Consider the following 17,190-nt stretch of genomic DNA (forward strand, 5'->3'; position numbering starts at 1 on the left):
AGCCCATGTAGCGCCTAGTTCTGCATCGTGATCTACATTACGAATTGATCCCCATAGGGGCTGTGGAACAACATTTCCAAACAACATATCTATATCAGCTAAATTCATTATACATGATCCTGCCGTCTGTGACAACTCCTTATAATATCCTGCAGGGTTTTTACGGGGGTCAGGCAATGTCTGTTTAAGCGCTAACACCTCAGAACGCTTCCATGGGACATGTACCCAAACACGCTGAAAATGAGCTGGCATAGCAGCGATACCGTTAACGGCATCAGCTGCAACGGCTTCCTTCCATACCGGAGGGACTTCTCTCATCGGGTATTGTCGCGCTTTTACCTTTTTCCCCACAGGGAAATCTTGTTCAAACAACGACTGTTGACAATCATCATTCCTCAAGGATAATAAGGTCGCAACTGCTTTATTTACATCGGGGCCCACAATCGTACCTTTTCCAAAATCAAATCTCACTCGACACAACTCCTGCGGGCTTGGATCTCTACCATGATCATCCAATTCCTCACAGAGGAATTCACACATTTTTTCAAACACATACCTCTGTTTCGGGGCATCCCATTGGTGAAACACGTTAACAACTGACTCCACATCATAGAGTGAAGAAAAAATAATCCACCTACGCGCCATATGATCTAATACCTCTTTCTCTTCAGGATCAGGCAGCTGACTGCGCAATTGCTTACGTTGTAAACCAGGGGTCACACTAGATGACCCAAAGAGAGGCGACATTAAACTAGTAACTACATTAGCTAGACGTTGTCGCGCTGAAGGAGAAGTTGAGGCGAAAACAGGGGGAAAGACAGAGGGAAGAAAAGAGGATGTAGATACAGGCACTTGGGTAGTGTAAGAAAGAGCGCCAGGGGAGGCAGCTGATGTACTAGGCAAAGTCGCAGGAAGCGCAGGGGCAACAGGTAACGAAACTGGCGGCCCTTGAGAGGGCTGCGCTGCAGTGATAGGAGTCAATTGAAGAGGCGCTGGTGGCTGCGGTAAGGCTTGCGGCAAATTAACTGCAGGCTGCGCATTTAGAGGTTGCAGAGGTGCGGTAGCGTTTTGCGCATACGGAGGTGGTGAGCTTAGCAAATGTGACATTAGGGGATCTTTCTCCTTTTCTTCTAACACATTCTGTTTAAGGTGCGGTAAAACTGGGTAACATTTGTCGATCCCTAGTTTACGCTGTCTATGTACTGTTCATTCATTTGTTCCTCCTCATTATCTTTAAATTGCACAGCTGCTTGCATCATCGATATACCTTTTTCTCTCTTACTCCTTTTCGCTAGCTTAATTTCCTTCTGTTTGGCTTCCTTTCGCCATAGGCGGAAAGAATCAAACATCGCCGGCCGGGCTTTCTTTTTAAACAACTTAACTTCCAAATTATCTAAGATATCTGTATCGAAACTACCATTTTGGGGCCATTTTAAAACACCGTCCTTTCTGGTGTATCGGATCCATACTTCATTATATGTAATGGGGCCCACGCCATGTTTTACATAAAGCTCGTAAGTTGGAGTTCCAATTGGAGGAACCGGACATGAATCCTCTAACTGGAAATCCCTTCCACAACTCAAACAAAGCAATCTTCCAAATACACTAGAACCAGGCATTTTCGCTCACTAGTCTAGTTTCAGACTTCAAAGGATTATCGAATATGATAGTCTCGTGAATACACGAGTCCTCTGGCTTTGGGACTTGCAAGCACCAAATCAAAGCGATCCCGAAGGATACCAAACAAACTGGGAGATGCTCCACTTATACTTAACTGAATATCGATGATCTTTGGCGTCACCAGAAGACTCTCTCGATTGTTTCGCTCTACCAAAATCGTCAAGGGTCCAAAGCAGGGCGATTAATCAGGGCAGCAGTCCTTCGTAGCCGTCGGGACGCGGAGAACCTCGCAGAAAAGACTTTCGGACCACGTCGACATGCAGGGGTCGATGAAGTGGCAGCCTTCCTCCAGAATTTCCACACGAAGCTCCTCACGAACCTCTGGCTTGGACCGGTACCGCTGAAATCGCCCCGAGTTGGGCGCCAACTGAAGTACTGGGATTTTAAAGCCCAGCGGTGCAGGGGAACACACCCTAAGACTTCGGGTTCTTCCTGTTTCAGACCCACAGAAACACAGAGTCTTCTAGGTGAAGTCAAAGATCGATTTATTGGCTGCAGACCAATTACAGGTATCCGAGAAGTACAACAGCATGTATGTTCTCAGGAGACTGCTTAAACTTACAGAAACGGGCTTCTCCTTAAATACAAAATATCATGCTTCAGGCACACATTCCTTGTTTTACGATATGGTCATTCACATGTATTCATTACAAACGAAAAGGCAGAGTCATGATGACCATCCCACATTCCAGTTAAACCAGCCCACAATTAATTACCCAGCGAGGCTCAGATCCCACATTAGATACCAACAGACCCCAATAAACACGGGCAGCTCCTGTTGATAAAACAAGCCATAAAACAGGAAGAGTCAGGTGTGAAAGAGATTAGCCGGAGGCTCGTGTAACATGAAAGGGCTTTATGGTGTGTCAAACCCTGATGCTAATCACAGGTGGCCGTAGGACGGGGAGCTCGTGGGACTGGACTGACCTGGGGCGGTGGAGCCGAGCTGCACAGGTCACAGAGAAGTCAAATAGAAAGCACATGTAATCTAAAGGCCTGTGCTTGTTCGTAATGTGTAGCCTATGTGAGGGCAACCATAAGATGGCCACCGCTCCAAGATGGAACCCACGAAGTCAATGTATAATGTCATATACACAGTACATTTATCGATGGAATGTTATACAAAGCACTTGTGCATACCGCATTGTGTATTCGCGGTTTGCTAATACCGGAATGGACAGGGGTAGGGTACTGCCTCCTACGCGGTCCCAAATTTCAAAGTACCACAGAGGACCTTCAGCATCGACGTCTGCCCTACATGGATCTGTCTAAGTAAGTCCACAGACTCCTCACTCAGGGCAGCAGTGGACACAGGCGCAGGGGGTGCGGTGCCTGGCACAAAGGAGACATGCTCACGAACACGGGAGCCTACAGGGACCTCTGGGATAGGAGCCAATGGGAGGGTGGTGGTGGTGGTAGTGGTGGTGGCGGGTACAGCCTCACTAACTGGGGTTTGGTGGCTGCTGACACCCGCCTCCACAAGGGAGTCATCCTCCGAGCTGCTGTGGCCCTCAGCTAGGGGGGAGGGTGCTGACGACTCCTCTGTGTGGCTCCACTCGCCCTCTGTGCCACTGGGTCCCTCCGACTCCTCTCCTTTTGTCCCTTTCAGGCTCTGTGGCTCCTTCTGGTCTGTGGAGCTGTCCCCTCCTGTGGCCGTGGATGTATCTGGATAGGAATAGAAAGTAAGAGAACAACATCAGTCACCTGCACTGACTGCACACACCACAGTAGCTACATCACATCACAGGGCAAGCCCTGGCATCATCAGCTGAACACAGCTCAAAGTGCCAACACTGTTTAGAATAAGCCAATTGTCATTTTCAACATCAACCATGGCACACATATCCCTCCTTGACTTTCACACATATGTCTGTTGCATGTTGGATGCTAACACCCCAATGTGCCGACATGTACCACCCAAACCTCATTTCGACATGCAAGTGAACATGTAGGAGTATGTCACTATACACACAGCACATCTCTTGCTACTGACTCCTACTCGCTACAGGCGTCCGGATGAAGGGATGGACAGAGACTCATTTCACATGCTTGTGATGCATGCCAGCAACACACACTATGATATTCTCATGTCCTGATGGACAATGCCACAATGGGGTGCATGGTGCACAATTGAACACAATGCAGGATCACTCATAGCAAGTTAAATGCCATGGCACTGGGATGCCCTTAAAGTCAGTCAACACTGTCTCCTGTCACAGGGGCAGGGCATCTAGACAACAACAATGTGCACTGCCTCACAATCCTAGCTCAGGGGTAAAGCTAACTCTGCAGATGACCGGCGCACTTGCCCATCCCCTGCAAACAACATATACAGGACCCAGAAGACCCCACATCATGCAAATCAGACATATGAGTCTCTGTAAACACAACTCCCTGTACATTAACACATCACAGTCTGCCATGCATGCAACCCAGCTGCATGAAGGACACAGTTGCATACACCATTGTGCGCTGTCAGATGATCACACACCTATATGTCACACAGGTCTTGTCTCTCACAGTCACATCTCAGATGTCATGCTGACCCTCTGAATCATGGACACCCCAGTTGTACGTAACAACAAGCCACACCCTAATGACACAGAGGCAGACACCTGAGGGCACATGTCACTAAGCACAACCTGTAATTTGATACACAGGAGTGGGATTACAGAGTGTTTCGAAATGCCCTTGAGGAGGCATGACTGGCCAGGTCTACATGAAACAGTGTTTGGCCCTGGACAGTAGTCAGGTGGCTAAGCAAGTGTGACATACTTGATATACATACTCCTGAGGCCCCAAAATTGGAATCCCCTTCTGCATGGGTTTGTTTGGAATACCCCAGCCACATGTGGCGAGTCAGACCAGCAATTGGAACACATCTCAAGGGCACACACAGATCACATGTCAGATCTCAGGCATTGTGTAAACAATTGACCCACCCATTAAACACACAACAGAGTCACGGGAACAGATGCTGTCCGGTAGATGAAGCATAGCTGACTGCAGGGACACAGTGCCCTAGTCACACAAGCAACAGACAGCGGGGGCCACACCTGTGGAACAGATGAGGAGGGTGCATCACACAATTGAGGGACCTGAGTATTGGACTACAAGACCTACGTAATGTGGAAGTGTGACCAGGCCAAAAGACTGCAATTAGCATGTCAGACATAGTACACAGATTAGGCATGGATTTACCCCCTTCCTGCTGCTGTCTGGCCTTCAGCTGTCTATCCAGGTCCGGGAAGACCACCGCCAGTATCTGGAGCATGTGGGGGGTCAGGGTTCGGTGTCCGCCCCTCCTGCGCGGAGGTGACAGCTTCACCTGGACTCTAACTATCCTCCGGGTCCAGCCCCGAAGGTCCTGCCACCTCTTCTGGCAGTTGCGGATCCGGTGCTTGTAGACCCCCACCGAACGAACAGCCCGGGCGATGGTCAGCCATATCTCCTGCTTCTGGTGGGCATCAACCTGTGAGGATGACAACGTGAAAAGTCCATTAACACACATGCCCCAGATTTGTGCTGCACACATTTGGATATACATGTCATCATCACAAAGGGAAATGAGTTACTCAGGTAGTGCAACCATGGTGAAGGACAAATCACCTGCATGTCTGACATGTTAACAATGCCTGGATAGTTTAAGCTTGCACTAATGCACTTTAGCAGCAGGGGATGTATGACGATCCAACGCAAACAAGCACAACGCACACCACTACATCGCATTCCTCACATCGCACGCACCGTTACATCGCACGCATTCACCACGAAAACCATTACATCGCACTCCGCCTTCACACGCATGCAAAATACATTTGCAACGCACACAAAGACCACGCATTGTATCACACCGCAAAATTCGCTTCTGTCCATCGCGCTCTCTACCCCTCTCTGCTGCCCCCACCCTGGGCCGGTCTAGTGTTTCTGGAGGGAGCCCTTTAAATCCATCATTCTCGGTCTCCCGGGCTCGGTGGGTGGCTGGGCTGAAGGGACAGGGCCCTGGGAGACCATGCGCTGCTCCGGGTGTCACGTCTGGGGCCAGGGCAGGCCGGAAGCAGGAGCCGCCAGTCTGTCAGCCCCGGGAGCATTAAAGGGTGCATCCTTTTATTGGCGGCGTACAGACAGTCAGCCGACGGACCATGCTCTTCAATGGTGAGAGAAATACCTGCTCTTCTGCACCCCTCATTTCCAGCTCACAGCGGCCATTGCCAGCGTGTATATACATTAGTACTTTTCATTTAATAGACCTGGCCCCTACATAATTCAATGCATATTCAAATGTTTTATCCTTCGAATAAACGTATAATATTAATGTGCGTGTACGTTTAGAGAGTGCCTGTTTCTAACAACATAACGGATTTTTTTCATTTTAAAATATCCACCCACTTATGCCAATTACATGATTTGCCATTCCTTATGATGCTCCCAGATGCTACATTTGTAATGTATATATTTAAAGTGCTTTTATAGCGCTGACTTGCTCTTGGTACCCATTTCTTAGCAGCAGAGAAAGAATATAAGTTGCTCTTAAAAGACCTTGGCATGAATGGAAAATCTGGTGCACTAATCCTCATGTTTAAGGAGTAAAAACTTTCCACATTACAAATGTCTGACTGGGGCACATTACCGAATCGTGTTTTTTTGGAACGAGCACCTTTGAGAAAGGTGGCTGGGTTCATTATTAGTGCGTTTAACGGTAAACGCTCGTTAACTCAAATAGGCCCATCTCAGAATTGTTTTCTTTGTTTTGCATCACGTGTGCCGCACCTTAAGTACGGGAGGAGATGTACTGAAGTATTCCTAAATGACACAAAAACACTAAGGCATGTGTGGCCTGTTCAAATATTAGGAATCGTTTGCGAGCACAATGTCTAGAGATGGGAACTATATATTCAAGACCACGCCCCACCCCAAAAAACATGAGTGATTTATTTAATGTTTGTACCATTTTAACACGATATGCATGGCACCCTTGCTGCTCTATTGCAGATAAAGACAAGTGTATACAAGATCCCAGAAGCCTCTTCGGGGCAGAGGGTGTTACACTGTTTAACCATCACCGGACAGATCTGTGAGAAAGCACAGGGTGTCAATGGGTGTGGCGCGTGCAGTTCACAGCGGGCTCTCCTGTACTCCGAGTGAAACAGCCCTTGAGCAAGACATATTGGAAAAGTGGGCAAGGGGAGAGATGTTTAAAACGCCCCTGTTTTCACTGGAATCCTGGAACCTGTTAACATTGTTTCGTCGTATTCTTTCATCATTTGCCCATCCATCCACCACCCACCCATCCATACATCCATCCACCCACCCAGCACCCTTTGCACACATCCACCCACACATCCATCCATGTCCCCATCCATCCATCCATCCACCCATTCACCCATCCATCCATCCATCCATCCATCCATCCATCCATCCATCCATCCATCCAGAAATAATGGTTGCGCTTAGTGGTGGGGGTGGGTGGGCGTTTTGAACGTGTGCAGAAATAATTGTAAATCCCTGCGCTTAGTGGTGGTGGTGGTGGTGGGTGGGCGTTTGCCATGAACCACCTGTTCTGATCAGCGTGTGACCCGCGTGGGTCTGGGTGCCACATGTGCGGTGTGTGAGCTCCTTGGGTCACAGTGAGTAACTTGGTGGGGTCCGTGTACAACCGTGCTCCTAGGGAGTGTGCATGTATCCTATAAGGCTGGTATTGGATCCGTCGAGCTGTGTCTCTCAGTATGGCCTGCCGGTGACTGAGTGCAAAGTGCTAGGCGGTATCCATATACCTCTGCGCTCTCAGAGCAGCATTTCGGGTCCCCATTCGTGACCTGCAGAGCTCTGAGTGTGACCACCTCCAGAGACCTGTGTTCAAATCCTGAGCTCTGTGTGTGCGATGCAGAGCGGTGCAACCCCGAGGAGGCAGGTCATTGTTTTTTATAATGATCATTAATTTTCATGATTGTTTCTATTCATGCGTCGGGTCGTGCTGGCAGGCCGTGAAGTCCCCTTCTCAGTCCCGGGCAAGCCCTGTCTACAGACGCATTTATAAAAATAAAATAACAGTAATTATAATAATGATTCCAATGAACAATAAAATAACAGTAATTATAATAATGATTCCAATGAACGTTTGACCTGTGAAGACCGCAGCATGAACCCTTACCCGGTGGTATTTTTAATGTCCAGAGCAGCGGCCTGTGGCCTCATCCTTAAATGACATGTAACGTTCTTGCCACAAATTCCAGGGTTCTGTTTTAGAATGTGAATGTGTGCTTAAATAATGCCAAATCCCTGCGGGTGGTCCGGGGTCCGTATTCCAGGCAGTAATTGTAAAAGTAGGGGCGTGAACACTACCAGTAAAGGTAAACGTAGGGGCATACATACGGGGGTGGGTGGGCGTTTTGAATGTGTGCATAAATAATGCCAAATCCCTTTTAATGTTGTGCGCATAGACTGTCTTCTATACCATATGCAAGTAATTGTAAACAAACGTAGGGGCATACATACGGGTTCCGTTTTAAATGCGCGATGTAAAACCCTCCAGTGTTACGGCTCCCGCGATGTTAAACCTGCGTTGCAAAGGTCACCGAAGCAAATGTCCCCGCGATGTAAAACCCTGCTATGTAAAGACTCCCGCGATGTTAAACCCGCGTTGCGATGGCAGCGCGTGAAGAAGGAGTCGTTGTAATGGGTGTTTCCCAGCAGCAGGACACCTGTTCATTACATGTACCTACACACTTTGGGGGATGAAAGTAGTCCGTGAGAATGCTTGCCACTGGTGTACACACTGCTAGTCCTGCTAGTCAGACAACATGCATAATTAGGAAGGCAGTGGACTGCACACTCACCTGCTCCCCTGGTTTCCCATAGAGCTTGCTGTACTGTGGAAGGAGCCCGTCCAGCAGGGCCTGGTTCTCCTCCTCAGTGAATGCTGGGGCCCTCTCCAGAGTACGTGCCATAGCAGGAGCCAGAGGATGCAGAGACAGCAGCAGTGGTAGCAGGGATGTGGTCCTTTAGCATGTAGTGCAGGCAAGTGAGCTCCCTGGGGGCCAGCCAGCCTTATATCTGTGCTGCAGAGGCAGAATCTGTGCCATGTGTCCCAAGAGATAGGTCCAACACAGTAGCATTCTATAAATCTGGCCAATCCATTTAAATGTACGACTCGTACACGCCTTCCGCATCGTTCAAATCTTCACCTTCATGAAACACTTGAAATTGCAACATTGTTGTAGGCATCCAACTGAATTTCCAGTGCACAACTCGTACAAGTTTTGAATCCGCATCCGTCTCCATGACAGTCCGGAGCCAATGGGTGCGCCCGGCTCGTTCAACTGACTGTACAACGCGTATTTTGAAAATACACATGCACACGTCTCCATACGATTCAATGGCCAAGGCGAACGCCTGTCTCGGACCATGCATGCCCGACGCATATGCATGATAGTCACCCGTGTCGGACCTCATTGCATTCAATGACAAAGCGTATGCACGGCTCGGTCATGAACATTGCAATGCGTACGCATTGTCACCCGCGTCGGACCTCATTGCATTCAAGGACAAAGCGTACGCACTGCTCGGTCATGAACCGTGCAATGCGTATGCATTGTCACCCGCGTCGGATCTCATTGCATTCAATGACAAAGCGTACGCACGGCTCGGTCATGAACCGTGCAATGCGTGCGCATTGTCACCCGCGTCGGACCTCATTGCATTCAATGACAAAGCGCATGCACGGCTCGGTCATGAACCGAGCAATGCGTCCGCATTGTCACCCGCGTCGGACCTCATTGCATTCAATGACAAAGCGTATGCACGGCTCGGTCATGAACATTGCAATGCGTACGCATTGTCACCCGCGTCGGACCTCATTGCATTCAAGGACAAAGCGTACGCACTGCTCGGTCATGAACCGTGCAATGCGTATGCATTGTCACCCGCGTCGGATCTCATTGCATTCAATGACAAAGCGTACGCACGGCTCGGTCATGAACCGTGCAATGCGTGCGCATTGTCACCCGCGTCGGACCTCATTGCATTCAATGACAAAGCGCATGCACGGCTCGGTCATGAACCGAGCAATGCGTACGCATTGTCACCCGCGTCGGACCTCATTGGTGTGACTATTCTACAGATGCAACACACATTTACTGGCCAGGGACACCTGTGCACACCTACCACACTACAGCATTGGCCACACAGTGTCCCATGGCATGTAAGGCTGCATTCCCTGGGTGTTTGGGGGGGGCACATATAGTTTGTTGGGTGGCACTTTTGTGCAGCCACTCCCAGGCTGTGCACGTGTACATGGGGGCAAAATCCTTTGTGTGTTGTGCACATTACCACTGTGATGTGCAATTGTACAGTAATGGGCATGAGTCACGGACACAGTTTCACGTTGGATATGTTTGAGGCACGTCACATACACAAGGGGCCCGATTCACAGAACTAACTTAAGACAAAATCCTAAACTTACTACTTTTGGTATTCACAGAAGTTAGGATTTTGTCTTAAGTTTGTCTTAAGACAAACTTAAGACAGACTTGAGACAGACTTAAGACAGACTTAAGACAAACTTAAGACAGACTTAAGACAGACTTAAGACAAACTTAAGACAAACTTAAGACAGACTTAAGACAGACTTAAGACAGACTTAAGTTAGGATTTTGTCTTAAGTTTGTCTTAAGTCTGTCTTAAGTCTGTCTTAAGTCTGTCTTAAGTTTGCCTTAAGTCTGTCTTAAGTTTGTCTTAAGTATGTCTTAAGTCTGTCTTAAGTTTGCCTTAAGTGTGTCTTAAGTGTGTCTTAAGACAAACTTAAGACAAAATCCTAACTTCTGTGAATACCAAAAGTAGTAAGTTTAGGGGCCCGATTCACAGAACTAACTTAAGACAAAATCCTAAACTTACTACCATTTTCGTATTCACAGAAGGCACTTACTCATTTTGGTATTCACAGAAGACACTTACTCACTTCGGTATTCACAGAAGTTAGGAGTCCTAACTTTAGGACTCCTAAATGCCTTCTGTGAATACCGAAAGTCTTAAAATTAGGATTTTTCTCAGTTTAGGAGTCCTAAAGTTAGGACTCCTAACTTTACTACTACTAAACTGAGAAAAATCGTAATTTTATGGCTTTCGGTATTCACAGAAGGCATTTAGGAGTCCTAAAGTTAGGAGTCCTAACTTTAGGACTACTAAATTAAGTAAAATCCTAATTTTAAGACTTTCGGTATTCACAGAAGGCATTTAGGAGTCCTAAAGTGGGGAGTCCTAACTATACTATTACTAAACTGAGAAAAATCGTAATTTTATGGCTTTCGGTATTCACAGAAGGCATTTAGGAGTCCTAAAGTTAGGAGTCCTAACTTTAGGACTACTAAATTGAGAAAAATCCAAATTTTAAGACTTTCGGTATTCACAGAAGGCATTTAGGAGTCCTAAAGTGAGGAGTCCTAACTATACTATTACTAAACTGAGAAAAATCGAAATTTTATGGCTTTCGGTATTCACAGAAGGCATTTAGGAGTCCTAAAGTTAGGAGTCCTAACTTCTGTGAATACTGAAATGAGTAAGTGCCTTCTGTGAATACCAAAATGAGTAAGTGCCTTCTGTGAATACCAAAATGGTAGTAAGTTTAGGATTTTATCTTAAGTTAGTTCTGTGAATCGGGCCCTGTGACTTTGTCTTAAGTTAGTTCTGTGAATCGGCCCCCCTGAGTCCAGGGGGTGATGGCATGTACGTCACAGTGAGACCTGTAGCCACAATAATGATGTGTACCCACAGTCTGTGTGCATGTTGTGTCTTAGATGTGTCTGATCAAATGCGCCCAATGGGTGACAGTCTCCACATCCATGTGGTATATGCATCAACCTTGATGGTGTGTGTGTGTGTCTATGAGACGTACATGTAGGGCCGGCAGGAACAACAGTGGCCACTACCTGTGGGACTTACGCTTGCCTTGTGGTGTGTACGTGATATGCAATGTCCATGCCAGTGTCCATGTGGCAATACAGGGACCCTGGGTTTCTGCATGGCAAAGACCTGTGATGCCTGGGAGACATCAGGCCTTACTTGTCACTGTGGTGTGTGTTTGGAACGTTGCAGCAGTACATAGGTTGGGTGACACAGCCAGATGATTGGCCATTGCACTACATGGGACTCATGTGGACATGTGGAATTGAGATGTGAGGTGGTGGTCATGTGGGTGACATATGTGTCCATGCACAACAGCACACACCTCAGTACATTGTGTAATGTCATGATCTATCATATGATATTGAGCCTGGTCATGGCCACATGGGTGGATGAACCGACAATCTTCCTTTGTGCATCTCTGTACTGCAGGGCACCAGCTGTCCATCAACCGTTCCCGGACCTTGCAACCATGCAGTAACGCGACTGCATCAGACGGTACTGCTTCACCAGGCCACTGATTGAGGAGTTGGCGGAGCAGTTGGCACCATTTTTTCTACCTGGCCGGACATACCCTACAGCACTGACCCCAGAGGTGAAGGTGATGGCAGCCCTGCACTTCATTGCTACTGGTACCTTCCAGTACACTGTGGCTACTGCTGGTGGTATATCACAAACGATGTTTAGTCGGGTGCTACGCGATGTCTTGGAGGGGATGTTGCATTTCCTAGACCTGTCATCATGTTCCCTAGTCCAGCTGTACTCCCTGAGATAAAGGATGCCTTTTATACACTGGGGAGAATGCCGAAAGTCATCGGATCTATTGATGGGACTCATGTGGCCCTGATACCACCACAGGCACATGAGCAGGCATACCGGAACAGGAGGCACTACCACTCCATCAATGCTCTGGTGGTCTGTCTTGCTGACATGTCTATCACACATGTGTGTGCACGGTTCCCTGGTTCTGTGCACGATGCCTACATTATGAGGAGTAGTCACATTGCAACGCTGATGTCACAGATGCCAGCTCAGCATGCCTGGCTTGTCGGTGTGTACTGACTGTTTCTCATTGTGTGTGTTTGTCAATGTTGTATTCGGCACTCCGACAAAACTCAGCTACTTGTTCATTTTTGTGTGTGTAGGTGAGTCTGGATACCCCAACATGCCGTGGTTGCTGACACCCCTCAGGAACCCTGTCACACCAGCCGAATGCGCTACAATGAGGCACATGGTCGGAGCAGGAGGGTGATTGAGCGGAAATTTGGCCTCCTGAAAAGCCGCTTTCGCTGCCTGGACAATCCCTCCCATATGAGCCTGCAACGGTGTGCAAAATAATCCTTGTATGCTGCATGCTACACAACATGGCAGTGCGAAAGGAGATGTCTCTCATTCAGGATGACGATGACGATGACCAACCGCCGGCACCTGTGGAGGATCCCGGCCTGGGCCAAGATGCCAGTGATGATGAGGATGAGGGTGACGTCCGCTCACAGCTCATCAACAACTTCTTCACCTGAATGTGAGTTTCAAGGGTTGTTATGTGAATGTATGGAGGTAGCCTGGAGTGTGTTGTGGCAGCTCTGTTGCTGTCTGAGTGTGCCTGTGTGCCACTTGACTGGATGCGTGCAGTGATGTGTCCATTCAGGTGGTGTGTACTCCACAATAGGGTAGTACTGCTAACTTGTTTTTGTGTAGGTTTCTTGCGACATGTTTTGTGCATGTGTATTGCATTTCTCTCCTGTTCTGCTGTGCTTTTGACTGTATCTTGTGTCTGTCCTTCCCAGGGTACTTTGCCTGTTGTTTGGTCAACACTGACCCCCAACTCCCAGAAGCCATCACCAGTGTGGAAGTTGTCAATTCCCATCAACTGATGTACCACACATCCCTGGACTTCAATTCTCCAACACTTTGTGAGCGTGTGTCCACTGTTACGTAGTATTACCTGTGGTAAATAAAAATTCCTTTACCGGGACTGAATTTGATACAGGAACATAGAAAAATAGCTCGATAAAATGAGAGGCAGAATCCGTGGTATTAGAGGTTCGGAATGGGCTTTATTCCAATAATCGATTATAATCGGTTGCTCCCAATGTTCCGTCACCACGAAGGTTCAGGAAGTGAAGCACACACTTTATTGACAAGAAGTAACTTTTATAGTACATACATTATAATGAAGTGAATACAGTAGGCGTAACAATTGATAAGGACATTGACGTTTGGTCTGCGTAACCAGAAAATGGGTGTAATAATGAGTAAAAAGGAACATGATTGGTTATGATGTCATACATAGGTGGATCTATAAGATAATACTTGGCCTAAATGCGCGCGCAGCAGTATGACGTGTAATTGACGTGTAACTAGGGGGTGACGGGGATTTGACATTTAGCTCTATATGTGGAGACGAGAAGTCTGGGGGGTCAAGTCAACCTAATCCCAAATCATATCTAACATCCTATGTTTAAAGAACTATGTTATCCACAAAAGAAGGACTCTCGGACAGAATCTATTCTATACTGACTGTGCGTGCGTGTACAAGCGTCTAAGTGTCTACACTGAATGCGAGGGGGTAGGAATATTCCATGGTAACAGGGCTATGAATTACTTGCATGAGGACAGAGAAGATGGGCCTTTTTGCTTGGTAACTGGAAGAATGTTTACTTAAACTACTAGGCAGGAATGCATCGGCTGAGGGGGAGGCAGATAATTCGAAGGTGAAATACAGTTCTTGGCAGAGAGTAGGCTGATGTCAGGCTTCGTGAGCCGCGCAGAGAATGAGACAAAGTTCATGGTCACAGATGCAGGCTCGGACTGGAGCTTTCAGAGGCAGAAGGCAAGAAGAGTTTGATGACAGAGTCAGGGCCTACTTGCCTGGACTGTAAAGTGGCATAAGTGAACCATATAAAGCCGGTGGCCTTTCATATTTAGGAATGGAATATCCGGCCTATTCATGGCGGATCTGTCAAAGGACATGTTGACGGTGGACGCACATGTATTTGCGTCTTCATAACTGGAACTGGAGGGAACATATATGTACTTGTGATATGCACATGGAACCGTTGGGGTCCAAGATAGGGGACATAACTGACCAGGAAAATCCATATTTCCACATTCCCTCCTTGTCCCCTACTTGCCCTTCAAGAGATATCAATCTTCATCAATCCATTGATCTGTTCATATAGCATCATTTGTTCTTCTTTCTTCTTCCGGGATCTTGAATGAAAATCTTGATGTGGAATGCACGATGTGGCACACAGACCACAAATCGCTGGTCCACATTGTAGACATAGACAGCAACTGAATAGTATGAGAAGGCCAATACCTAGGAAGGATAAAATTCTCCATCCCCAGGCTGATACCGCATTCCAAAACCAACTGGACCAAGTCCAAGTGCCTGGGTTCTGGTGTATCTGGCTTACAATCTTATGAAGGCGAGTGATGGCTTTATATACAGATGGCGAATTTTCTGGTATGAATACGCAGCAGCTTGATCCGATGACCCTACAAGCTCCGCCCCTATCAGCCAGGATGACGTCAAGGACAAGACGATTTTGAAGCACAACAATCCGCATAGCAGACTGCTCTTCCGTTAAATTGCCTAAGGCGGAAATAGTCTCATTCACTACTGCTTCAAGGGTTCTAGTTAATCTACGTATCAGCTTACTATTAGTAACAGTACCTATATAGGGAAAGATGCCTTTATTAAAATCTACATACTTGTCCCATGCCGTCTCAGTGTAATCGACAATGGGGAGATCTCTCCGTTCTCTGTCGTGTACTAAATGAATATTTCTGTAATAATCAGGAGGAGCTAGGAAAACAGGTGGCAAAAGGAATGCTATGTAGCAGGTACCATCCCAATCTAGAGGTAGACGCATATATGCAGTCTGACCACATATAAAGTAGGAGTGGCGAGAAGCTCTAAATGAAGATTTTCCTTGATCACTGAATTCTACTATAGTAGTGCATTTACTATGGCCCATATGTATGGAACCAACCTTTCTTACACACAATTTACCCCTCGTTGGGAATACTGACATGGTGGGTAAGACTAGTTCAATTTCAGATACGACATTTAGAATCATGAGATTAGGTGTAAAATTACCTAATCCATATACTTCATTTTCTAGATCAGTTCCTGTTCTTTTGGGGCGACCCTCCTTGTCAGGGTAGCAGACTTTGAGTAAAACTAGGTTCAGGTTTCCCCATATCCAATGATCTTGGTAAACTGCTGTGTCTGAGTCTATGGAATTGATTAAACTAAACCATGCTCCACAGGAGCCATTATGTGTAAATGGATGTGGAAAGAAAGGCAGGACTCCTTCATAATTCTGATAGGGAGGGAGTCGGCCACACACCCAACAATTGGTGGCATTACTAGTCTGATGGGAATGATGTAACATACTAATGAAAGTGTTATTGCGCAGCGCAAGTCTATAAGACAATTCATGCGGAGGTAAGTCACTAAAAGAATGTTCAGCAGCAACATTATAAACATGTCTAGAAATAGGGTAATATATGTGCAACAACATACTTGTAATGATTATTAAAAGACTTAAGGAAAACAAAATTAATAATGTCCCTATACAATGGCTACGCAGTGATTTACAATACGCCTGTCGTTTCATCATTTTTCGCGACTGTTCATGATTCAGGTCTAGAGGATACATGTCAGAGACAGATTCAACCGCTTCACCTAGGAGAGGACTTAAACAATCAAACCGTCTGACGTCCTAGGCCTTAACTTAACTTTGTAAAGTTCGCTTTCAGTTTTTTCCACCAAAGGAAGTTTTGAATCAGTCTGTGAGGGAGTGCAGGGCACAATGTCTATATCCGAGGATTGTCCATGAAATTTCTTGATGTGGCTTGAATGAATCCAGCCCTTGCGGCCCTCGATCTTCACGGCTGTTCTTGTGGTCAGCAGAACCAACTTGGGTGCTTTCCACCTGGGCTCCAGCTGAGTCTTTCGGTCGAAATTCCTCACAAAGACAAGATTACCCGGAACAACGTCATGGGGTTTCACCTCAGTGTTGTCGGGAAAGGCTGCAGCTACCTGTGAACGAGAAGATTGTAGTGCAGACATCAAGGAAGCCAAGTAATCTGTCAGCATATTACAGTCAATATCAGTTATTTTGCGTGGTATAGGCGTCCCCCACATATTCGGTGGTCTACCGAAGATCACCTCATATGGGGATAGCCCTGTTCGAGAGTGTGCTACCATTCTCATGTAAAAGAGTGCAACTGGTAACGCTACTACCCAGTCGACACCTTTCTCTCTGCATATTTTGGACATTCTAATTTTCAGTATCTGGTTATGTCTTTCTACGAGACCTGCTGCCTCGGGATGTCGGACACAGTGAAATTTCCACTGATATCCTAGCAGAAGTGAAACGTGTTTCATTAATTCGGATGAGAACGGCTGGCCGTTATCTGAGTAGACAACACGTGGTAAACCGTATCGTGGGAAGAATTCTCGCACCAACTGTTTGGCAGTAGTCGGGGCAGTGTAATCTGAAACCGGGTATGCCTCTGTCCAACGGGAAAGAGCACAGACAACTACGAGAACATATTTGAATCCTCGACATCGTTCCATCTGGATATAATCCATCTGGA

General features: G+C 47.0%; 2 protein-coding genes across 7 annotated transcripts in view; one reads left to right on the forward strand and one right to left on the reverse strand.

Annotated features, from left to right (window-relative positions):
* The window catches only part of LOC146808610 (NACHT, LRR and PYD domains-containing protein 3-like), a 567,098-nt gene that overhangs the window by 294,038 nt on the left and 255,870 nt on the right, over nt 1-17,190 (forward strand). The window lies entirely within an intron of this gene.
* Nucleotides 2,150-17,190, reverse strand: part of LOC146808612 (uncharacterized) — a 57,561-nt gene continuing 42,520 nt past the window's right edge. The window contains exons 3-4 of the mRNA XM_085623647.1: nt 4,882-5,152; nt 2,150-3,345 (exon numbers count right to left, since the gene is read on the reverse strand). Of these exons, the coding sequence (XP_085479773.1) occupies nt 2,879-3,345; nt 4,882-5,152 (738 nt within the window). The 3' untranslated portion in view covers nt 2,150-2,878. The remainder of the gene's footprint in view (nt 3,346-4,881; nt 5,153-17,190) is intronic.

The sequence above is a fragment of the Triturus cristatus genome, chromosome 8 (assembly GCF_964204655.1).
Source record: "Triturus cristatus chromosome 8, aTriCri1.1, whole genome shotgun sequence".
In the NCBI taxonomy this organism is placed as follows: Eukaryota; Metazoa; Chordata; class Amphibia; order Caudata; family Salamandridae; genus Triturus; species Triturus cristatus.